The following is a 26,134-nucleotide window of genomic DNA, read 5'->3' as shown; positions in this document are numbered from 1 at the left end:
AACAGTGAGAACACCCTACCTTAATATGACTCTCAATTAGAGGAAAACGCAAAACACCTGCCTCTAATTAAGAGCCATACCAGGCAACCCAAAACCAACATAGAAACAGAAAACATAGACTGCCCACCCAAAACTCACGCCCTGACCATCACACACATACAAAACAACAGAAAACAGGTCAGGAACGTGACAATGTACAAAATAACTCTAAGATCAGCCCAACATTTTTTGTTGAATTGTAGAATCATCCGCACAATCGGACTGTTTTTTGTGTTTTGGGAACATATATTTTGTGATGTTCTCACCAGACATTTCCCACAACCTAATGAAGCATTTTGGGAACTTTTAAAGAACAGATTAAATGTGTTTTAGGAACGTTTTTGTAACATCTGGTGAATGTTTCATGCATCCCTAAAATAAGCATTGTAGAATCATCCACACAACTTGAAAGTTTTTGTGTTTTGGGGATATGTCTTTTGTGATGTCCACACAATGTTCCCACCAGACTGTTCCCACAATCTAATGAAGCATTCTGGGAACCTTTAAATCAATTAGCAAAAATGAGTAGTCATTATGTATGGTTATCATGTATCATACATGTCATTTAGATGTTTATACTTTACAAACACACCTTTTATTTCTGTAGTTCTCTAAATCCATATATCTTAGACAAACATGTTTTAAATCTATAGGTTTACCAAATGGTTACGTGATTAAGCGTATGTGAACAATGTGACCAATAGAGCCCGACACACACACACAAACACAGAGATATAGGCCTCCAGACTTTCCTGTTCTATTTCCTGGATGATTGTATGTAGAAGAAGAAAGCAGTCACGTCTGAAAAGTGTGTTTGTCTGAAACTTAGATACTTAGATAAATGTAAGAGCGCTGTCATGGCAATGTGACAGTCAAGGCGATTACACTACAGTAGATGCAGGCAAACACACACAAACACACTCACACACAGCGAAACACAAACACTCACGCAACAGTCATCACTGAGAGAAAGAGAAAGAGGGAGAGAGAGAGAGAGAGAGAGACCCCAATCCACAAAAGTGGAGACAAATTTGACCCCATTAACTATCATGGGATATGGGTCAACAGCAACCATGGGAAAATCCTCTGCATTATTATTACCAGCAGACTTGTACATTTCCCCAGTGATAACAATGTACTTAGCAAATGTCAAATTGGCTTTTTACTAAATGACCGTACAACAGACCTCGTATTCACCCTACACACCCTAACTGGCAAACAAAAAAACCTGTTTGCGAGAGTATTTGTGACTCGTGTGGCATGAGGGTCTGCTATACAAATTGATGGAAAGTGGTGTCGGGGGGAAAAACATACGACATTAAAACAACAAGTGTGAGGTTAAAATGGGCTGTTAACGATCTTAGAGACGAGGCAAGAAGGGGCTTCTATGCCATCAAAAGGAACATAACATTTGACATACCAATTAGGATCTGGCAAAAAATACTTGAATAAGTTATAGAACCCATTTCCCTTTATGGTTGTGAGGTCTGAGGTCCGCTCACCAACCACAAATTCACCAAATGGGACAAACACCAAATTGAGACTCTGCATGCAGAATTCTGCAAAAATATCTTCTGTCTACAACGTAAAACACCAAATAATGCATGCAGAGCAGAATTAGGCCGATACCCACTAATTATCAAAATCCAGTAAAGAGAAATTAAATTCTTCAACCACATAAAAGGAAGCGATTCCCAAACCTTCCATAACAAAGCCATCTCCTACAGAGAGATGATCCTGGAGAAGAGTCCCCTAAGCAAGCTGGTCCTGGGGCTCTGTTCACAAACACAAACAGACCCCACAGAGCCCCAGGACAACAACACAATTCGACCCAACCAAGTCATGAGAAAACAAAAAGATAATTACTTGACATATTGGAAAGAATTAACAAAACAAACTTAGCAAAGTAGAATGCTATTTGGCCCTAAACAGAGAGTACACACTGGCAGAATACCTGACCACTGTCACTGACCCAAACTTAAGGAAAGCTTTGACTATGTACAGACTAAGTGAGCATGGCCTTGCTATTGAGACAGACCGCCGTAGGCAGACCTGGCTCTCAAGAGAAGACAGGCTATGTGCACAGTCTCCACAAAATGAGATGGAAACTGAGCTGCACTTCCAAACCTCTTGTCAAATGTATGACAATATTAGAAACAAACACTTGCCTTAGATTACACAGACCCACAAAGAATTTGTAAACAAATCCCATTTTGATAAACTCCCATTCTTTTGGGTGAAATACCACAGTGTACCATAACATCAGAAATATTTGTGACCTGTTGCCACAAGAAAAGGGCAACAAGTGAAGAACAAACACCATTGTAAATACAACCCATATTTATGTTTGTTTATTTTCCCTTTTGTACTTTAACTATTTGCACATCGTTACAACACTTTATATACACATAATATGACATTTGAAATGTTTATTATTTTGGAACTTCTGTGAGTGTATTGTTTACAGTTCACTTTTTATTGTTTATTTCACTTTTGTTTATTATCTACCTCACTTCACTGAATTGCTTTGACAATTTAAACATATGTTTTCCATGCCAATAAAGCGCCTTGAATTGAACTGAGAGAAAGATATATATATAAAGAGAGAGAGAGAAACGTGGGGTTGGAATGTTGGTGGCACTACTACATTTCTCTTCTCGTTATTAAGCCCCATTAAAGGATCCCTCTTTTATGAATTTATTTTATTTAACCTTTATTTAACTAGGCAAGTCAGTTAAGAACAAATTCTTATTTACAATGACAGTCTACTCCAGCCCAGATGACGCTGGGATAATTTTGCACCACCCTATGGGACTCCCAATCGCAGCTGGTTGTGATACAGCCTTGAATCGAACCAGGATCTGTAGTGACACCTCCAGCACTAAGATGCAGCGCCTTAGACCGCTGCACCACTCGGGAGTAGTCACTGGGGGATCCTAATGTAACAGTATAACTTTAAACCGTCCCCTCACCCCGACACGGGCGCGAACCAGGGACCCTCTGCACACATCAACAACAGTCACCCACGAAGCATCGTTACCCATCGCTCCACAAAAGCCACGGCCCTTGCAGAGCAAGGTGCAACACTACTTCTAGGTATCAGAGCAAGTGACGTAACTGATTGAAACGCTAGTAGCGCGTACCCGCTAACTAGCTAGCCATTTCACATCCGTTACACTCACCCCCCTTTCAACCTCCTCCTTTTCCGCAGCAACCAGTGATCCGGGTCAACAGCATCAATGTAACAGTATAACTTTAGACCGTCCCCTCGCCCCGACACGGGCGCGAACCAGGGACCTTCTGCACACATCAACAATGGTCGCCCACGAAGCATCGAGCTCTGGACAGAAGTTGTATACCATTTAGGGAATAGTGTGCCATTTGGTAAATATTAATACCCTTGGTAGCTCCATTGGACTGGGCTCAGCCACATCCCAATCATGACCCCTTTTATTGTAAATATGGCCACATAAAGAGACACATATATACACATAAACATGGAATAAACGTCAACTTTCTACGCCACACACAGCGGAGCACACACCCGGTGAATGTTTACATGTGAGGCCCTAACCGCAATGGGTGGAGCTTGGTGGATATATGTCCCGCCCCCCAAACTCCGTAGTGACGTCCTGGAGGGGGCGTGTGCTGGGGCGGACCGGCCGTTTCCACTAGTTACCACAGCCACAAAGCCAGAATTGGCTTATCGTAAGAGTTCATGAAAACTAAAAATCGCTTTTTGGTGTTAAATTAACGTTAGACATAAGGTTAGCATTGTGGATAAGGTTAGGGTTAGGTTTAAAATCCAATTTTAAGAAGATACATGTTAGAAATAGGCGGGGTTTATGACTTTGTGGCTGTAATAACTAGTGTCGACCGGGCCTTCCCGTGGACGCAGAAGGAGCACGTCAGACTGCATAAAGGGAATACATACATCGGGAGAAACGTCGTAGCTAGATATTTGAAACTGTTCAAGACCTGTCGTAGTCGTCCCGAAACTCAAGTAAGTAGCAAAATAACAGTCTTTAGCCAGTATTTATATGTTATTGAGTTAGCCGATTGCAGTTTTATAGGCAATTTCTAGCTAGTTAAAGGCTAACTACTGTAGCTAGCTAGCCTCTGAGACTACTAGAGGTTGACAGCGCCTCTTCGTTCGTTGTTTCAATATTATCAGGCAGAAGTTACAAGTGAACTGTGTTTAGACTGCATGCAACAATGATTGAATGAATTAATGTTGCTGTGTTGTCAGAGACGATGCACATTAGCTAAGTATTGGTTGGATTTAGCCTAGCCACTAGACAGCTAGCGTCTAGCTTGACAACACAGTCCAGGGGTTTTCTGCTTTTTTGTTTTTAACAAACAATTGTATGTAGGAGGTTTCATGGTTTAGTTATATAATCTCTACTTGATTTGTGAACACTAACATAGAGATTTGTTTTAGATTAAAAAAAATAACATTTGATGTAATTGTCATTTTGGTCCCAAGAAAATTCTAACATTTTATAAAAAATGAATGATAAATAAAACACTAATATATCTTGATGAGACAAGTATTCACCCCCCTGACACAATACATGTTAGAAGCACCTTTGGCAGCGATTAGCTGTGAGCATTTTGGTTTAACTTTCTAACAGCATTGTACAATATTTGACCATTGTTATTATTATTATTATTATTAGAATTCTTCAAGCTCTGTCAAGTTGGTTGTTGGTCATTGCAAAAAAGTCGTTTTCAAGTCTTGCTGTAGATTTTTCAAGATTAAGTCATAATTGTGGCTAGGCCCTTGTGTTTTAGGTTATTGTTCTGCTGAAAGGTGGAATCATCTTCCAGTGTCTGTAGGAAAGGTTTTCCTCCAGGATTTGGCATGTGCTTAGCTCTCTTTTGTTTATTTTTATCCCCCCAAAATGCTTGAAAATATAAAGTGGTACTCAGTGATGTGTTATGTTTGATTTGCCCCAAACATAACGCTTTGTATTCAGGACAAAAAGTACATTTCTTAGTCACATTTCTTGCAGTATTACTTAAGTGCCTTGTTGCAAACAGGATGCATGTTTTGCAATATTTTTTATTCTGTACAGTCTTCCATCTTTTCACTCCGTCATTTACGTTAGTATTGTGGAGTAACTACAATGTAGTTTTCTCCTATCACAGCCATTAAACTCTTTAATGGTTTGGTTTCCTTACTGAGTGGTTTCCTTCCTCTCCGGCAAATGAGTTAGGAAGGACGCCTGTGTATTGATACACCATCCAAAGCCTAATTAATAAATTCACCATGCTCAAATGAGATAATCAGCATGTTTTTTTGGAGGGGGGTCTACCAATAGGTGAGGGACCTTAAAGATAATTATCTGTGCGGGTTACAGAGATGGTCTAGTCATTCAAAAATCATGTTAACCACTATTATTTAACACAGAATGAATCCATGTAATATATTATGTGATTTGTTAAGCACATTTTTACTCCTGAACTTATTTAGGCTTGTCATAACAATGGGATTGAATACTTATTGACTCAAGACATTAAAGCTTTTCATTTTTTATTAATTTCTAAAATGTTCTATGACTGAACAAAAATATAAATGTAACATGGGGCGCGGCAATGGGTGGGCCTAGGAGGGCTTTATTGCAGACAAAAATACTCCTCAGCAGCTCTCCTCAGACGATCCCGCAGGTGAAGAAGCCGGATGTGGAGGTCCTGGGCTGGCGTGGCTACATCTGGTTGTGAGGCCGGTTGGATGTACTTCCAAATTCTCTAAAACAGAGTTTGAGGTGGCTTATGGTAGAGAAATGCACATTAAATTAACTGGTAACAGCTCTGTTGGACATTCCTGCAGTCAGCATGCCACTTGCACACACCCTCTACTTGAGATATCTGCGGCATTGTGTTGTGACAAAACGGCACATTTTATAGCAGACCTTTAGTCCCCCAGCACAAGGTGCATCTGCGTAATGATAATGCTGTTTAATCAGCTTTGTCACATGCCACACCTGTCAGGTGGATGGATTATCTTGGCAAAGAAGAAATGCTCACTAGCAGGGATGTAAACACATTTTTGCACATAATTTGAGAGAAATAAGCTTTTTTTGTACATATGGAACATTTCCGGGCAATGTTTATTTCAGCTCATGAAACGTGGCACCAACACTTTACAAGCTGCATTTATATTTCTGTTCAGTATGCAAACAAAATTCCACTTTGACATAATGGGGTATTTACTCTATATCAGTGACACAAAATATCCATTTTAAATTCAGGCTGTAACACGTGGGAGAAAGTTAAAGGTTGTGAATACTTTCTGAAGGAGCTGCAGGCTGTTGTTTTAGTATGGGTGGGAGACTGGTAGTGGAAACACAGAATGGGAACCTCACGGGACCCCTGCCGTCGCCTTGGAAACTAAAATGACCTTAATGAGCGTAAGTTGGGTCGCAGTACAGAACAGCCAGGTATCTGTAAAGGATAACTAGTAGTTTATTTATTATTATTCATCTTGGAAGATGATATTTTTTTGTTCCTGTAATTACTTTGTTTACCTTTATGCTCAAGAAGAAACTAGTGGTTTGAATGGTGACATGCATGTTGTCTCCTACATTACAGGTGTCAGACTAGATAGTTTCATATATATATATGAAACTATTTGGCCTAATCAAGGCCTTTAAATTGTTTGGTGCTGAGAAGTGCACTATGTCCAGTTTTTGTTATGATTATTTTTGTTCCCACTAAGCTAGCCTGGAAATCCAATGATGAATTTCATTTCTAATTCTACGTCAGGGATAAATTAGCATTTTGGATCAGGAACATTTCCTCTCGCGACCTCTACAAGCCAGAATGTTGAATAAAATTATATTTTTAACATACTTTACCGGTTGTCTGTACAGTTGGATCCTTGTTGGAGGTAGGAATGTAAGATGACATGTCCACAGGGAATTATAATTACGGGCAACTTTTTTCAAAGGGCTGGTCAAACATTCAGATTCTTATCACCTGAAGTATTAGCACAAGATGAAAATACTAGCTGAGCTCGTTCACGTGGTTCTGCGCCATGCTTCCAGGTGATATGAACGCACTACCATCGCTTTTGACAAGTTGATGTAATTTGACTTTCCTGTCGATATCTTGCAGGAAAAATGTTTGCATGCTGATAGAAGGGTGGGAGGTGGCACCAAAGGAGGTCCGAGGTTGTAGTAGACATATTTCCAGCAGTGAGTAAGATATGACCCCTGTGGGAATTGAATCCACGACCTTGACGTTGTTAGCGCCACTCTCTTGACGCGTCCACATGCTTCCCGTCTGAAACCGGTTGGATATTCGTTGTTGCGTATATTATGACTGCATTTTGTTGTTCCGGAGTCTCCGCCCCTTCGTCGGTGATTGGTCAACAGTAGGGATTCTTCAATGAAGTGTTTTGTTGTTATTCAATGAGAAATTAATTGTTTTCGTGGACATTTTTTTTTTTCATTTGAGAAATACTGCACCAAATATCTTAGTTTGACTAGGCACCAGCCGAACCGACGCACGAGGAAGGCTTTACTGACTGACCCACACGGGACTGCAACAGCAGTTAGTAGCAAGGTCCAGTGTGTTGCAGTGAGGGCCAGTGTGTTGCAGTGTGTTGCAGTGAGGGCCAGTGTGTTGCAGTGTGTTGCAGTGAGGGCCAGTGTGTTGCAGTGAGGGCCAGTGTGTTGCAGTGTGTTGCAGTGAGGGCCAGTGTGTTGCAGTGAGGGCCAGTGTGTTGCAGTGAGTTGCAGTGAGGGCCAGTGTGTTGCAGTGAGGGCCAGTGTGTTGCAGTGAGGGCCAGTGTGTTGCAGTGAGGGCCAGTGTGTTGCAGTGAGGGCCAGTGTGTTGCAGTGAGGGCCAGTGTGTTGCAGTGAGGGCCAGTGTGTTGCAGTGAGGGCCAGTGTGTTGCAGTGGGAGGATCTAGAGGTGATTCAGGCAGCATCATATATCAGTGTTGCTTCTGTGGTGGCGTGAAGGACGTTATTGTGTGTGTTTATTGGGGGAGGTTATGGTGAGGTAATGGTTTATGGGGGGAGGTTATGGTGAGGTAATGGTTTATGGGGGGAGGTTATGGTGAGGTAATGGGTTATGGGGGGAGGTTATGGTGAGGTAATGGGTTATGGGGGGAGGTTATGGTGAGGTAATGGGTTATGGGGGGAGGTTATGGTGAGGTAATGGGTTATGGGGGGAGGTTATGGGGAGGTAATGGGTTATGGGGGGAGGTTATGGGGAGGTTATGGGTTATGGGGGGAGGTTATGGGGAGGTAATGGGTTATGGGGGGAGGTTATGGGGAGGTAATGGGGAGGTTATGGGGGGAGGTTATGGGGAGGTAATAGGTTATGGGGGGAGGTTATGGGGAGGTAATGGGTTATGGGGGGAGGTTATGGGGAGGTAATGGGTTATGGGGGGAGGTTATGGGGAGGTAACGGGTTATGGGGGGAGGTTATGGGGAGGTAACGGGTTATGGGGGGAGGTTATGGGGAGGTAACGGGTTATGGGGGGAGGTTATGGGGAGGTAACGGGTTATGGGGGAGGTTATGGGGAGGTAACGGGTTATGGGGGGAGGTTATGGGGAGGTAACGGGTTATGGGGGAGGTTATGGGGAGGTAACGGGTTATGGGGGGAGGTTATGGGGAGGTAACGGGTTATGGGGGGAGGTTATGGGGAGGTAACGGGTTATGGGGGGAGGTTATGGGGAGGTAACGGGTTATGGGGGGAGGTTATGGGGAGGTAACGGGTTATGGGGGGAGGTTATGGGGAGGTAACGGGTTATGGGGGGAGGTTATGGGGAGGTAACGGGTTATGGGGGGAGGTTATGGGGAGGTAACGGGTTATGGGGGGAGGTTATGGGGAGGTAATGGGTTATGGGGGGAGGTTATGGGTTATGGGGGGAGGTTATGGGGAGGTAATGGGTTATGGGGGGAGGTAATGGGTTATGGGGGGAGGTTATGGGGAGGTAATGGGTTATGGGGGGAGGTAATGGGTTATGGGGGGAGGTAATGGGTTATGGGGGGAGGTTATGGGGGGAGGTAACGGGTTATGGGGGGAGGTAATGGGTTATGGGGGGAGGTTATGGGGAGGTAACGGGTTATGGGGGGAGGTTATGGGGAGGTAACGGGTTATGGGGGGAGGTTATGGGGAGGTAACGGGTTATGGGGGGAGGTTATGGGGAGGTAACGGGTTATGGGGGGAGGTAACGGGTTATGGGGGGAGGTTATGGGGAGGTAACGGGTTATGGGGGGAGGTTATGGGGAGGTAACGGGTTATGGGGGGAGGTTATGGGGAGGTAATGGGTTATGGGGGGAGGTTATGGGGAGGTAATGGGTTATGGGGGGAGGTTATGGGGGAGGTAATGGGTTATGGGGGAGGTAATGGGTTATGGGGGAGGTAATGGGTTATGGGGGGAGGTTATGGGGAGGTAATGGGTTATGGGGGGAGGTTATGGGGAGGTAATGGGTTATGGGGGAGGTTATGGGGAGGTAATGGATTATGGGGGGAGGTTATGGGGAGGTAATGGGTTATGGGGGGAGGTAATGGGTTATGGGGGAGATTATGGGGAGGTAATGGGTTATGGGGGGAGGTTATGGGGAGGTAATGGGTTATGGGTGAGGTAATGGATTGCGGGGGGAGGTTATGGTGAGGTAATGGATTGCGGGGGGAGGTTATGGTGAGGTAATGGATTGCGGGGGGAGGTTATGGTGAGGTAATGGATTGCGGGGGGAGGTTATGGTGAGGTAATGGTTTACGGGGGGAGGTTATGGTGAGGTTATGGTGAGGTAATGGTTTATGGGGGGAGGTTATGGTGAGGTAATGGGTTATGGTGGGAGGTTATGGTGAGGTAATGGGTTATGGTGGGAGGTTATGGTGAGGTAATGGGTTAAGGGGGGAGGTTATGGTGAGGTAATGTTTTAAGGGGGGAGGTTATGGTGAGGTAATGGTTTACGGGGGGAGGTTATGGGGAGGTAATGGGTTATGGGGGGAGGTTATGGGGAGGTAATGGGTTATGGGGGGAGGTAATGGGTTATGGGGGGAGGTTATGGGGAGGTAATGGGTTATGGGGGGAGGTTATGGGGAGGTAATGGGTTATGGGTGAGGTAATGGATTGCGGGGGGAGGTTATGGTGAGGTAATGGATTGCGGGGGGAGGTTATGGTGAGGTAATGGATTGTGGGGGGAGGTTATGGTGAGGTAATGGATTGCGGGGGGAGGTTATGGTGAGGTAATGGTTTACGGGGGGAGGTTATGGTGAGGTTATGGTGAGGTAATGGTTTATGGGGGGAGGTTATGGTGAGGTAATGGGTTATGGTGGGAGGTTATGGTGAGGTAATGGGTTATGGTGGGAGGTTATGGTGAGGTAATGGGTTAAGGGGGGAGGTTATGGTGAGGTAATGTTTTAAGGGGGGAGGTTATGGTGAGGTAATGGTTTACGGGGGGATGTTATGGTGAGGTTATGGTGAGGTAATGGTTTACGGGGAGAGGTTATGGTGAGGTAATGGTTTACGGGGGGAGGTTATGATGAGGTAATGGTTTACGGGGGGAGGTTATGGTGAGGTAATGGTTTACGGGGGGAGGTTATGGTGAGGTTATGGTGAGGTAATGGTTTATGGGGGGAGGTTATGGTGAGGTAATGGGTTATGGGGGGAGGTTATGGTTTATGGGGGGAGGTTATGGTGAGGTAATGGGTTATGGTGAGGTAATGGGTTATGGTGAGGTAATGGGTTATGGTGAGGTAATGGTTTATGGGGGGAGGTTATGGTGAGGTAATGGGTTATGGTGAGGTAATGGTTTACGGGGGGAGGTTATGCTGAGGTAATGGTTTACGGGGGGAGGTTATGCTGAAGTAATGGTTTACGGGGGGAGGTTATGCTGAGGTAATGGTTTACGGGGGGAGGTTATGCCGAGGTAATGGTTTACGGGGGGAGGTTATGGTGAGGTAATGGTTTACGGGGGAGGTTATGGTGAGGTAATGGGTTACGGGGGGAGGTTATGGTGAGGTAATGGGTTACGGGGGGAGGTTATGGTGAGGTAATGGGTTATGGGGGGAGGTTATGGTGAGGTAATGGGTTATGGGGGGAGGTTATGGTGAGGTAATGGGTTATGGGGGGAGGTTATGGTGAGGTAATGGGTTATGGGGGGAGGTTATGGTGAGGTAATGGGTTATGGGGGGAGGTTATGGGTTATGGGGGGAGGTTATGGGTTATGGGGGGAGGTTATGGGGGGAGGTTATGGGTTATGGGGGGAGGTTATGGGGGGAGGTAATGGGTTATGGGGGGAGGTTATGGGGGGAGGTAATGGGTTATGGGGGGAGGTTATGGTGAGGTAATGGGTTATGGGGGGAGGTTATGGTGAGGTAATGGTTTATGGGGGGAGGTTATGGTGAGGTAATGGTTTATGGGGGGAGGTTATGGTGAGGTAATGGTTTATGGGGGGAGGTTATGGTGAGGTAATGGTTTACGGGGGGAGGTTATGGTGAGGTTATGGTGAGGTAATTGTTTATGGGGGGAGGTTATGGTGAGGTAATGGGTTATGGGGGGAGGTTATGGTTTATGGGGGGAGGTTATGGTGAGGTAATGGGTTATGGGGGGAGGTTATGGTGAGGTAATGGGTTATGGTGAGGTAATGGTTTATGGGGGGAGGTTATGGTGAGGTAATGGGTTATGGTGAGGTAATGGGTTATGGTGAGGTAATGGGTTATGGTGAGGTAATGGGTTATGGTGAGGTAATGGTTTACGGGGGGAGGTTATGGTGAGGTAATGGTTTACGGGGGGAGGTTATGGTGAGGTAATGGTTTACGGGGGGAGGTTATGGTGAGGTAATGGTTTACGGGGGGAGGTTATGGTGAGGTAATGGTTTACGGGGGGAGGTTATGGTGAGGTAATGGTTTAATGGGGGGAGGTTATGGTGAGGTAATGGTTTATGGGGGGAGGTTATGGTGATGTAATGGTTTATGGGGGGAGGTTATGGTGAGGTAATGGGTTACGGGGGGAGGTTATGGTGAGGTAATGGTTTAATGGGGGGAGGTTATGGTGAGGTAATGGGTTATGGGGGAAGGTTATGGTGAGGTAATGGTTTATGGGGGGAGGTTATGGTGAGGTAATGGTTTAATGGGGGAGGTTATGGTGAGGTAATGGGTTACGGGGGGAGGTTATGGTGAGGTAATGTTTTATGGAGAGGTAATGGGGGAGGAATGCTTTTTAGAGTCATTCTGGGATTCCCTGAACCCATTGGTTCTGGTAGAGAAACGCTCTAGCAGGATGAGGGAGTTGTGCCCTGTGTGTGTACACACACACACACACAGAATCCTGGCAGGATGAAAAGAGGTAGTATGCATTGCCCCAGTCGGTAAAAATAATTTCCCCACAATACAGCTCTGAGCTCCCATCCTGACTGTGGGGATTTCACAGATCAAGTGTAAAGCTCTCTTGTTAAAATATTATTTTCCACCAGACATATTTCCTAAAGCCCAGGTGGGCTCCTCTCACAGCAAACTGTCTCACACCAACTGGCAAGCGTCCCTAAGAGGAGTTGAGAGGATAAACTGCTGTGTGTACATGTCTGTTTTGTTTGTTTCTTGACATCGCTGTCAGGATCGTCTCTGGACGCCAGCCATGCAGAAAGGCTTACTTGCTCTCTTTTTTTTTTTTATGTTGCTAGGTGACTAACCAAAACATGAGATGTGCTTGTCATTTCTGTTGGACAGGAGATTCCGGGGTCTCTGGTGCTAATATGGAAGTTATGAAAAGCTACGCTATTGCTTAAAGCTTCCTGGTTTGAGGCTCTCTGTCGGCGAGGGAGCTCTATGGACCGTGTCCCAAATAGAGCCCTATTCCCTATGCAGTGCATTACTGGTGGGACCTATAGTGCTCTGGTCAAAAGTAATGCCCTATATACAGTTGAAGTCAGACGTTTTACATACACATTAGCCAAATAAATTTTAACTCATTTTTTCCACAGTTCCTGACATTTTAATTCTAGTAAAAAAAAATCCCTGACTTAGGTCAGTTAGGATCACCACTTTATTTTAAGAATTTGAAATGTCAGAATAATAGTAGAGAGAATGATTTATTTCAGCTTTTATTTCTTTCATCACATTCCAAGTGGGTCAGAAATTGCTTAACTTGGGTCAAATATTTCGGGTAGCCTTCCACAAGCTTCCCACAACAAGTTGGGTGAATTTTGACCCATTCCTCCTGACAGAGCTGGTATAACTGAGTCCGGTTTGTAGGCCTCCTTGCTTGCACACGCTTTTTCAGTTCTGCCCACAAATTTTCTATGCGGTTCAGGTCAGGGCTTTGTGAGGGCCACTCCAATACCTTGACTTTGTTGTACTTAAGCCAGTTTGCCACAAATTTGGAAGTATGCTTGGGGTCATTGTCCATTTGAAAGACCCATTTGCTAACCAATCTTTAACTTCCTGACTGATGTCTTGAGATGTTGCTTCAATATATCCACATCATTTTCCTGCCTCAGGATGCCATCTATTTTGTGAAGTGCACCAGTCCCTCATGCAGCAAAGCACCCCCACAACATGATGCTGCCACCCCCGTGCTTCACGATTGGGATGGTGTTCTCTGGCTTGCAAGTCTCCCCCTTTTTCCTACAAACATAACGATGGTCATTATGGCCAAACAGTTCTATTTTTGTTTCATCAGACCAGAGGACATTTCTCCAAAAAGTTCGATCTTTGTCCCAATGTGCAGTTGCAAACCGTAGTCTGGATTCTTTATGGCGGTTTTGGAGCAGTGGCTTCTTCCTTGCTGAGCAGCCTTTCAGGTTATGTCGATATAGGACTCGTTTTACTGTGGATATAGATACTTTTGTACCTGTTTCCACCATCTTCACAAGGTCCTTTGCCGTTGTTCTGGGATTGATTTGCACTTTTCGCACAAAAGTACGTTCATCTCTAGGAGACAGAACGTGTCTCCTTCCTGAGCGGTATGACTGCTGCGTGGTCCCATGGTGTTTATACTTGCATACTATTGTTTGTACAGATGAACATGGTACCTTAAGGCATTTGGAAATTGCTCCCAACGATGAACCAGACTTGTGGAGGTCTACCATTTTATTTTCTGAGGTCTTGGCTGATTTCTTTAGATTTTCCCATGATGTCAAGCAAAGAAGGTAGGCCTTGAAATGCATCCACAGGTACACCTCCAATTGACTCAAATGATGCCAATTAGCCTATCAGAAGCTTCTAAAGCCATGACATAATTTTATGGAATTTTCCAAGCTTTTAAAGGCACAGTCAACTTAGTGTATGTAAACTTCTGACCCACTGGAATTGTGATACAGTGAAATAATCTGTCTGTAAACAATTGTTGGTAAAATTACTTGTGTCATGCACAAAGTAGATGTCCTAATCGACTTGCCAAAACTATAGTTTGTTAACAAGACATTTGTGGAGTGGTTGAAAAACGAGTTGTAATGACTCCAACCTAAGTGTATGTAAACCTCCGACTTCAACTGTAGTTCTATCTGTCTCTGTAGCAGGGAGACGGCTACTATAGTCTACTCAACTACATTCAGCCTGGGATGATTTTTTTCTTTTCTAGAGCGGGGGGCCGGTACATAATTAAGCAATCAAGTCTGAGGGGTTGTGGTATATGGCCAATATTCCACAGCTAAGGGTTCTTAAATACGACGCAACGCGAGGTGCCTGGATATAGCCCTTAGCCGTGCTATATTGGCTATATACCACAAACCCCGAGGTGCCTGGATATAACCCTTAGCCGTGCTATATTGGCTATATACCACAAACCCCGAGGTGCCTGGATATAACCCTTAGCCGTGCTATATTGGCTATATACCACAAACCCCGAGGTGCCTGGATATAACCCTTAGCCGTGCTATATTGGCTATATACCACAAACCCCGAGGTGCCTGGATATAACCCTTAGCCGTGCTATATTGGCTATATACCACAAACCCCGAGGTGCCTGGATACAGCCCTTAGCCGTGCTATATTGGCTATATACCACAAACCCCGAGGTGCCTGGATACAGCCCTTAGCCGTGCTATATTGGCCATATACCACAAACCCCGAGGTGCCTGGATATAGCCCTTAGCCGTGCTATATTGGCTATATACCACAAACCCCGAGGTGCCTGGATACAGCCCTTAGCCGTGCTATATTGGCCATATACCACAAACCCCGAGGTGCCTGGATACAGCCCTTAGCCGTGCTATATTGGCCATATACCACAAACCCCGAGGTGCCTGGATATAGCCCTTAGCCGTGCTATATTGGCTATATACCACAAACCCCGAGGTGCCTGGATACAGCCCTTAGCCGTGCTATATTGGCCATATACCACAAACCCCGAGGTGCCTGGATATAGCCCTTAGCCGTGCTATATTGGCCATATACCACAAACACCCGAGGTGCCTGGATATAGCCCTTAGCCGTGCTATATTGGCCATATACCACAACCCCCGAGGTGCCTGGATATAACCCTTAGCCGTGCTATATTGGCCATATACCACAAACCCCGAGGTGCCTGGATACAGCCCTTAGCCGTGCTATATTGGCCATATACCACAAACCCCGAGGTGCCTGGATACAGCCCTTAGCCGTGCTATATTGGCTATATACCACAACCCCCGAGGTGCCTTATTGCTATTTTATAAGCTTGTTACCAACTTAATTAGAACAGTAAAAATCTATGTTTTGTCATACCCATGGTATACGGACTGATATACCACGGTCAAACCCATGGTATATGGACTGATATACCACGACTGTCAGCCAATCAGCATTCAGGGCTCGAACCACCCAGTTTATAATTTGCTTATTGACTGCAAGAAGCCCAAACAGGGGCCTCTCCAGTGGCGCAGTGGTCTAAGGCACTGCATCGCTGTGCTAGCTGTGCCACTAGAGAGAGCCTGGACTCGAACCAGGATGTCGCGGCGCATACTTGGCCCAGAGTCATCCGGGTTAGGGGATGGTTTGGCCGGCCAGGATGTCCTTGTCCCATCGCGCACTAGGGACTCCTGTGGCGGGCCGGGCGCATGCACACTGACACGGTCGCCAGGTGCACAGTGTTTCCTCCGACACATTGGTGCTGTTGGCTTACGGGCTAAGCGGGCATTGTGTCAAGAAGCAGTGCGACTTGGCTGGGTTGTGTTTCGGAGGACACACGGCTCTCTCTCTCACTCACGCGTTGCAGCGACGGGACAAGACTGTAACTACCAATTGGGTAAAAAATAAGAAGCCCAAACAGATATATTTTACAAACAATTTCAAACCTTTCTTACATTTGTATCGGATCACATGTCTCTCTGTGTGGGAATACTTGGGAACAGATTTCTTTAAACCTCTTAAGGAGCACACCCTTAAAAAAAAAAAAAAAAACTAAAATGGCATACCCAAATCTAACTGCTTGTAACTCAGGACCGGAAAGCAAGGATATGCATATTCTTGATACCATTTGAAAGGAAACACTGCGAAGTTTGTGGAAATGTGAAATTAATGTCGGAGAATATAATACATTAGATCTAGTAAAAGATAATACAAAGGTACAAAAACATGTTTTTTTCCATCTTTGAAAGGCCATAGTGTATTATTCTAGCCCAGGCGCTATTTAGATTTTGGCCACTAGATGGCAGCAGTGTACATGCACAGTTTGAGACTGATCCAATGAATCATTGTATGTCTGTTCAAAATGTTGTATCAAGACTACCCAAATGTGCCTAATTGGTGTATTAATACATTTAAGTTCATAAGTGTGCACTCTCCTCAAACAATAGTGTGGTATTCTTTCACTGTAATAGCTACTATAAATTGGACAGCGCAGTTAGATTAACAAGAATTTAAGCTTTCTACCCATATCAGATATGTCTATGTCCTGGGATTTTTTGGGGTTATTTACCACCTCATGCGAATCACGTTAGCAGGGAGAGGAGTATATAGTAGATCCTACCCCAGCAGGCCTTGTGTCCCTGCTACTATAGTAGATCCTACCCCAGCAGGCCTTGTGTCCCTGCTACTATAGTAGATCCTACCCCAGCGGGCCTTGTGTCCCTGCTACTATAGTAGATCCTACCCCAGCGGGCCGTGTGTCCCTGCTACTATAGTAGATCCTACCCCAGCGGGCCGTGTGTCCCTGCTACTATAGTAGATCCTACCCCAGCGGGCCTTGTGTCCCTGCTACTATAGTAGATCCTACCCCAGCGGGCCTTGTGTCCCTGCTACTATAGTAGATCCTACCCCAGCGGGCCTTGTGTCCCTGCTACTATAGTAGATCCTACCCCAGCGGGCCTTGTGTCCCTGCTACTATAGTAGATCCTACCCCAGCGGGCCTTGTGTCCCTGCTACTATAGTAGATCCTACCCCAGCGGGCCTTGTGTCCCTGCTACTATAGTAGATCCTACCCCAGCGGGCCTTGTGTCCCTGCTACTATAGTAGATCCTACCCCAGCGGGCCTTGTGTCCCTGCTACTATAGTAGATCCTACCCCAGCGGGCCTTGTGTCCCTGCTACTATAGTAGATCCTACCCCAGCGGGCCTTGTGTCCCTGCTACTATAGTAGATCCTACCCCAGCGGGCCTTGTGTCCCTGCTACTATAGTAGATCCTACCCCAGCGGGCCTTGTGTCCCTGCTACTATAGTAGATCCTACCCCAGCGGGCCTTGTGTCCCTGCTACTATAGTAGATCCTACCCCAGCGGGTCTTGTGTCCCTGCTACTATAGTAGATCCTACCCCAGCGGGCCTTGTGTCCCTGCTACTATAGTAGATCCTACCCCAGCGGGCCTTGTGTCCCTGCTACTATAGTAGATCCTACCCCAGCGGGCCTTGTGTCCCTGCTACTATAGTAGATCCTACCCCAGCGGGCCTTGTGTCCCTGCTACTATAGTAGATCCTACCCCAGCGGGCCTTGTGTCCCTGCTACTATAGTAGATCCTACCCCAGCGGGCCTTGTGTCCCTGCTACTATAGTAGATCCTACCCCAGCGGGCCTTGTGTCCCTGCTACTATAGTAGATCCTACCCCAGCGGGCCTTGTGTCCCTGCTACTATAGTAGATCCTACCCCAGCGGGCCTTGTGTCCCTGCTACTATAGTAGATCCTACCCCAGCGGGCCTTGTGTCCCTGCTACTATAGTAGATCCTACCCCAGCGGGCCTTGTGTCCCTGCTACTATAGTAGATCCTACCCCAGCGGGCCTTGTGTCCCTGCTACTATAGTAGATCCTACCCCAGCGGGCCTTGTGTCCCTGCTACTATAGTAGATCCTACCCCAGCGGGCCTTGTGTCCCTGCTACTATAGTAGATCCTACCCCAGCGGGCCGTGTGTCCCTGCTACTATAGTAGATCCTACCCCAGCGGGCCGTGTGTCCCTGCTACTATAGTAGATCCTACCCCAGCGGGCCTTGTGTCCCTGCTACTATAGTAGATCCTACCCCAGCGGGCCTTGTGTCCCTGCTACTATAGTAGATCCTACCCCAGCGGGCCTTGTGTCCCTGCTACTATAGTAGATCCTACCCCAGCGGGCCTTGTGTCCCTGCTACTATAGTAGATCCTACCCCAGCGGGCCTTGTGTCCCTGCTACTATAGTAGATCCTACCCCAGCGGGCCTTGTGTCCCTGCTACTATAGTAGATCCTACCCCAGCGGGCCTTGTGTCCCTGCTACTATAGTAGATCCTACCCCAGCGGGCCTTGTGTCCCTGCTACTATAGTAGATCCTACCCCAGCGGGCCTTGTGTCCCTGCTACTATAGTAGATCCTACCCCAGCGGGCCTTGTGTCCCTGCTACTATAGTAGATCCTACCCCAGCGGGCCTTGTGTCCCTGCTACTATAGTAGATCCTACCCCAGCGGGCCTTGTGTCCCTGCTACTATAGTAGATCCTACCCCAGCGGGCCTTGTGTCCCTGCTACTATAGTAGATCCTACCCCAGCGGGCCTTGTGTCCCTGCTACTATAGTAGATCCTACCCCAGCGGGCCTTGTGTCCCTGCTACTATAGTAGATCCTACCCCAGCGGGCCTTGTGTCCCTGCTACTATAGTAGATCCTACCCCAGCGGGCCTTGTGTCCCTGCTACTATAGTAGATCCTACCCCAGCGGGCCTTGTGTCCCTGCTACTATAGTAGATCCTACCCCAGCGGGCCTTGTGTCCCTGCTACTATAGTAGATCCTACCCCAGCGGGCCTTGTGTCCCTGCTACTATAGTAGATCCTACCCCAGCGGGCCTTGTGTCCCTGCTACTATAGTAGATCCTACCCCAGCGGGCCTTGTGTCCCTGCTACTATAGTAGATCCTACCCCAGCGGGCCTTGTGTCCCTGCTACTATAGTAGATCCTACCCCAGCGGGCCTTGTGTCCCTGCTACTATAGTAGATCCTACCCCAGCGGGCCTTGTGTCCCTGCTACTATAGTAGATCCTACCCCAGCGGGCCTTGTGTCCCTGCTACTATAGTAGATCCTACCCCAGCGGGCCTTGTGTCCCTGCTACTATAGTAGATCCTACCCCAGCGGGCCTTGTGTCCCTGCTACTATAGTAGATCCTACCCCAGCGGGCCTTGTGTCCCTGCTACTATAGTAGATCCTACCCCAGCGGGTCTTGTGTCCCTGCTACTATAGTAGATCCTACCCCAGCGGGCCTTGTGTCCCTGCTACTATAGTAGATCCTCACCTCAGCGGGCCTTGTGTCCCTGCTACTATAGTAGGGTCCTACCTCAGCGGGCCTTGTGTCCCTGCTACTATAGTAGGGTCCTACCTCAGCGGGCCTTGTGTCCCTGCTACTATAGTAGGGTCCTACCTCAGCGGGCCTTGTGTCCCTGCTACTATAGTAGATCCTACCCCAGCGGGCCTTGTGTCCCTGCTACTATAGTATATCCTACCTCAGCAGGCCTTGTGTCCCTGCTACTATAGTAGATCCTCACCTGTCTCTCTGTCCTGTTTTAAACAGCACCTCTCCTAATGCCCTTAGAGACCCTGTCCCCGTTGTCATGGACTACCGATCGTCCAATTAGCATATTCCTCATGGTTATTTTTTATTTATTTTCTTTCTTTCTGCTGAATCAGTGAGTGTGACAGTCGAGGCCTGGATCGGTAATGGAATATCGACAGGTGGCTACGACCTCGGAGGGCATGATGCATTGAGGTGTGTGTGTGTGTGTGTAGATCACAGGAATACTGGAGCCACAGAGACATCACAAGGGGGACCTCTCTTTAATTGTTAATCATCTTTCCGTGACACTGGAACAAATTTTAAATGAGTCATGTTCCAAATGAAGTTTTAGAGATAAGCCTAGCCCAAGCACTGTTACGAATTGGTTTACTGTGACCTGACCACCAACTCGTGTATATAGGTTTGGCTGTGTTCCCAAACAACTCCCTATATAGTCAACTACTTTTAAACCAGAGGCGTATCGGGAGCCACTGGGATACATTCCTTCTCCTGTGTTTATTCATTTAAATTGATAAGGAATCCAGGACGTTTTTTTTTTTTTTTTTTTTAAAGCTATTGATTGGCTAGCAAAGGGTAAAAGGTTGGTAGCATGTGTGTGTATCAAATTTAATTTGTCACGTATCGTAAACAACATGTGTAGACTAACCGCGAAAGGCTTTACGGGACCTTCCCAACAATGCAGGGGGAGAAGCTGACATCAAAACTATGAAATGACACATGGAATCATATGGTAACCAATAAAATAGTGTTAAACAAATCAAAATATAGTTTATATTTGAGATTCTTTTAAAGTAGCCTCCCATTGCTTTGACAGCTTTGCACACTCTTGGTATTCTCTCAACCAGCTTCACCGGGAATTTTTTTTTTTAAATATTTGATTGTAGGTAGGGTTAAAGTGACTAGGCAACAGGATGCTCTTTTCAGTCATAGGAAACGATGGCAAAAATCAGCGCAAATGTTATTTTAATTTTGATGCACAACAGCAGAATTAAGGTTCTTTTTAGATGGTTAATTAGGTTCTGGAGGGAATGTTTCTTAATCCTGACCCCCCCAGTCCTCACGGTGCTGTGTCGCAGTGATAGGCCCAGAAGACATTTTCTGAGGGTACTCAACGTGTGGACTAAGGCTAGAGGACTTTATTTTTAGGTTCTATTATATTCATCTGTTCATTCTGGGGGAGGAGCCTGTGCTGGGGGGAGATGGGGAGATGGTGTGTTGCAGTGCTAGGCCCAGCGCAGTTGGCACCTATAAATCTATACTTGGCACGCCACGTGGCTTTCAAACGCAAAGGACTGTCTGCTATGAATATCCCACTTCATTGTTGACAGATTTTATTAGATGAATAATGAGCTATTCATTTGACAATTTTTAGATGGGATGAGTAACAGTTACAGCTCTCTGATGGGATTATGAGTAACAGTTACACCTGTAATGGGATTATGAGTAAATTACAGCTGTAATGGGATTATAAATAACAGTTACAACTCTCTGATGGGATTATGAGTAAATTACAGCTGTAATGGGATTATGAGTAAATTACAGCTGTAATGGGATTATAAGTAACAGTTACAACTCTCTGATGGGATTATAAGTAACAGTTACAACTCTCTGATGGGATTATAAGTAACAGTTACACCTCTCTGATGAGATTATAAGTAACAGTTACACCTCTCTGATGGGATTATGAGTAACAGTTACAGCTCTCTGATGGGATTATGAGTAACAGTTACACCTCTCTGATGGGATTATGAGTAACAGTTACACCTCTCTGATGGGATTATGAGTAAATTACAGCTCTCTGATGGGATTATGAGTAGCAGTTACACCTCTGATGGGATTATGAGTAACAGTTACACCTCTCTGATGAGATTATAAGTAACAGTTACACCTCTCTGATGAGATTATGAGTAAATTACAGCTCTCTGATGGGATTATGAGTAGCAGTTACACCTCTGATGAGATTGTGAGTAACAGTTACAGCTCTCTGATGGGATTATAAGTAGCAGTTACAACTCTCTGATGGGATTGTGAGTAGCAGTTACAGCTCTCTGATGGGATTGTGTTTCAAAGTCTTTGGATGTGTTTAATCATATACAGCTATTCGGGGAATAGTGTCTTTAAATATATTCCCCCCCAAAATGTATTGTAAAGACCTACCTTTCTATTTCTGGTGTATCCAAGACATTTGATAAACATTTAACAATGTTACAAGTCACATCTCCATGTGAGAAATTCTTGCACCTCTGGTTTACATCTCTCTCGCTCTCTCTCTCCAGAATGTACCGGTTGCGGGCGTTGTCGGCGGTAGCGTTGGGGCTGGTGCAGTTGTCACGTCGTTACCATGGTGAGGCTGTGAGGGGCGGGGCCAGTAAGAGGAGACTGATGCTAGCAGCTCTGGTGGGTGTGACCGGGGCCTCAGCCAGCGCTGGACTACTCTGGACCAGGTATGAACACACATACACACACACACACACACACAAATGTGACTTCTTGACCTCTACACTATCTGATTAAAACTCATGTGGTGATCTGTGTTTTGGGTCAATTCTATTTCAGTTCAACACTTGTCAGTTAGCAGACTCTTATCCAGAGCAATTTACAGTTAGATTAATGCAATAAGATAGCTAGGTGGGACAACCACATATCACAGTAGTTAGTATATTCATCTTAAGATAGCTAGGTGGGACAACCACATATCACAGTCAGCTACGTGGGGGGGGGGGGGGGGGTAGAAGAGCTTGGGCTGAGCGGGAGCTGCCCTCCCGTGGGAGTGGAAGGCCAAGAGACCAGAGGTGGCAGAACGGAGTACTCGGGTTGGGGTGTAGGGTTTGATCATAGCCTGAAGGTAAGGAGGTTAGTTCCTCTTCCTGTTCCGTAGGTAAACACCATGGTCTTGTAGTGGATGTGAGCCTCAACTGGAAGTCAGTGGAATGTGAGGAGGAGCGGGTAGTCAACTCGGAAAGGTTGAACACCAGGCGGGCTGCTGCATTCTGGATAAATTGCAGGGGTTTGATGGCGTAAGTGGGGAGCCCAGCCAACAGCGAGTTGCAGAATTCCAGATGGGTGAGGACAAGTTCCTGGATTTGGATCTGCACTGCTTCCTGTGTGCGGTAGGGTCGTACTCTACGGATGTTGTTGAGCTGCTTCCTGTGTGCGGTAGTGTCGTATTCTACGGATGTTGTTGAGCATGAACCTGCAGGAGTGGGTCACTGATTTTATGTTTGCAGAGAACAGGGTGTTGTCCATTGTCACACCAATGTTCTTTGCACTCTGGAAGGGCGACACTGGAGTTGTCAACCGTGATGGAAGTCTTTGTGCGGGTAGGCCTTGAACCGGAAGGAAGAGCAGTTACGTCTTGCTGAGTTTGAGATGTTGGGCCGACATCCAAGTTGCGATATCTGCCAGGCACGCAGAGATGCGTGTCGCCACCTGGGTGTCAGAAGGGGGGGGGAAAGAGAAGTAGTTGAGTGTCATCTGCATAGTAATGATAGGAAAGACCATGTGAGGATATGACTGAGCTGAGTGACTTGGTGTATAGATAGAAAAGGGCCTAGAACCGATCCCTGGGGAACACCAGTAGTGTGTGTGTGGTTCAGACGCAGATCCTGCGGTAGGAGCAGCCTGCCAGGTAGGATGCAGAGTGTGCAGCGCCTGAGGCGTCCAGCCCTGAGAGGGTGTAGAGGAGGATCGGACGGTTGTGTCATGCAGAGTGTGCAGCGCCTGAGGCGTCCAGCCCTGAGAGAGTGAAGAGGAGGATCGGACGGTTGTCGAAGGCAGCGGATAGCTGAAGGAGGATGATAACAGAAGAGAAAGAGTCAGCTTTGACACTTCAGAGAACCTCTGAGACAGAGGAGCAGTCTCGGTTGAGTGACCCATCTTGAAGCCTGACTGGTTAGGATCTAGATTATCCCTCTCAGAACAATGAGAAAGTTGGTCAGAGACAGCACGCTCGAGTGTTTTGGAAGGAAAAGAAGGGGGTACAGGTCTATAGTTTGACGTCAGATGAGTTGTTGGTTTCTTGGAGGGGGTTAACTCTGTCCATTTTGAAGTCAGAGGGGTTACAGTGAGATTAGTAGGAGAACAGAGACCTGGAGGGGATTACAGTGAGATTAGTAGGAGAACAGAGACCTGGAGGGGATTACAGTGAGATTAGTAGGAGAACAGAGACCTGGAGGGGGTTACCGTGAGATTAGTAGGAGAACAGAGACCTGGAGGGGGTTACAGTGAGATTAGTAGGAGAACAGAGACCTGGAGGGGGGTTACAGTGAGATTAGTAGGAGAACAGAGACCTGGAGGGGGGTTACAGTGAGATTAGTAGGAGAACAGAGACCTGGAGGGGGGGGGGTTACAGTGAGATTAGTAGGAGAACAGAGACCTGGAGGGGGGGGGTTACAGTGAGATTAGTAGGAGAACAGAGACCTGGAGGGGGGTTACAGTGAGATTAGTAGGAGAACAGAGACCTGGAGGGGGGGTTACAGTGAGATTAGTAGGAGAACAGAGACCTGGAGGGGGGTTACAGTGAGATTAGTAGGAGAACAGAGACCTGGAGGGGGGTTACAGTGAGATTAGTAGGAGAACAGAGACCTGGAGGGGGGGTTACAGTGAGATTAGTAGGAGAACAGAGACCTGGAGGGGGGTTACAGTGAGATTAGTAGGAGAACAGAGACCTGGAGGGGGGTTACAGTGAGATTAGTAGGAGAACAGAGACCTGGAGGGGGGTTACAGTGAGATTAGTAGGAGAACAGAGACCTGGAGGGGGGTTACAGTGAGATTAGTAGGAGAACAGAGACCTGGAAGGGGGTTACAGTGAGATTAGTAGGAGAACAGAGACCTGGAAGGGGTTACAGTGAGATTAGTAGGAGAACAGAGACCTGGAGGGGGGTTACAGTGAGATTAGTAGGAGAACAGAGACCTGGAGGGGGTTACAATGAGATTAGTAGGAGAACAGAGACCTGGAGGGGGGTTACAGTGAGATTAGTAGGAGAACAGAGACCTGGAGGGGCTGGCTGTGAGATTAGTAGGAGAACAGAGACCTGGAGGGGGGTTACAGTGAGATTAGTAGGAGAACAGAGACCTGGAGGGGCTGGCTGTGAGATTAGTAGGAGAACAGAGACCTGGAGGGGGGGGGGGTTACAGTGAGATTAGTAGGAGAACAGAGACCTGGAGGGGCTGGCTGTGAGATTAGTAGGAGAACAGAGACCTGGAGGGGCTGGCTGTGAGATTAGTAGGAGAATAGAGACCTGGAGGGGGGTTACAGTGAGATTAGTAGGAGAACAGAGACCTGGAGGGGGGTTACAGTGAGATTAGTAGGAGAACAGAGACCTGGAGGGGGGGTTACAGTGAGATTAGTAGGAGAACAGAGACCTGGAAGGGGGTTACAGTGAGATTAGTAGGAGAACAGAGACCTGGAAGGGGTTACAGTGAGATTAGTAGGAGAACAGAGACCTGGAGGGGGGTTACAGTGAGATTAGTAGGAGAACAGAGACCTGGAGGGGGTTACAGTGAGATTAGTAGGAGAACAGAGACCTGGAGGGGGGTTACAGTGAGATTAGTAGGAGAACAGAGACCTGGAGGGGCTGGCTGTGAGATTAGTAGGAGAACAGAGACCTGGAGGGGGGTTACAGTGAGATTAGTAGGAGAACAGAGACCTGGAGGGGCTGGCTGTGAGATTAGTAGGAGAACAGAGACCTGGAGGGGGGGGGGGGGGGTTACAGTGAGATTAGTAGGAGAACAGAGACCTGGAGGGGCTGGCTGTGAGATTAGTAGGAGAACAGAGACCTGGAGGGGCTGGCTGTGAGATTAGTAGGAGAATAGAGACCTGGAGGGGGGTTACAGTGGATTAGTAGGAGAACAGAGACCTGGAGGGGGGTTACAGTGAGATTAGTAGGAGAACAGAGACCTGGAGGGGGGTTACAGTGGATTAGTAGGAGAACAGAGAGGTTACAGTGAGATTAGTAGGAGAACAGAGACCTGGAGGGGGGTTACAGTGGATTAGTAGGAGAACAGAGAGGTTACAGTGAGATTAGTAGGAGAACAGAGACCTGGAGGGGGGTTACAGTGAGATTAGTAGGAGAACAGAGACCTGGAGGGGGGTTACAGTGGATTAGTAGGAGAACAGAGAGGTTACAGTGAGATTAGTAGGAGAACAGAGACCTGGAGGGGGGTTACAGTGGATTAGTAGGAGAACAGAGACCTG

The 26,134-nt window shown here is 46.7% G+C and overlaps 1 protein-coding gene across 1 annotated transcript in view; it reads left to right on the top strand.

Annotated features, from left to right (window-relative positions):
* Nucleotides 1-3,903: 3,903 nt before the first annotated feature.
* The window catches only part of micu1 (mitochondrial calcium uptake 1), an 87,531-nt gene continuing 65,300 nt past the window's right edge, over nt 3,904-26,134 (top strand). The window contains exons 1-2 of the mRNA XM_055864057.1: nt 3,904-4,042; nt 22,215-22,382. Coding sequence (XP_055720032.1) covers nt 22,216-22,382 — 167 coding nt within the window. The 5' untranslated portion in view covers nt 3,904-4,042; nt 22,215. The remainder of the gene's footprint in view (nt 4,043-22,214; nt 22,383-26,134) is intronic.

The sequence above is a fragment of the Salvelinus fontinalis genome, chromosome 1 (genome assembly GCF_029448725.1).
Source record: "Salvelinus fontinalis isolate EN_2023a chromosome 1, ASM2944872v1, whole genome shotgun sequence".
Taxonomy (NCBI): domain Eukaryota; kingdom Metazoa; phylum Chordata; class Actinopteri; order Salmoniformes; family Salmonidae; genus Salvelinus; species Salvelinus fontinalis.
This window is presented reverse-complemented; position numbering and strand designations above follow the sequence as displayed.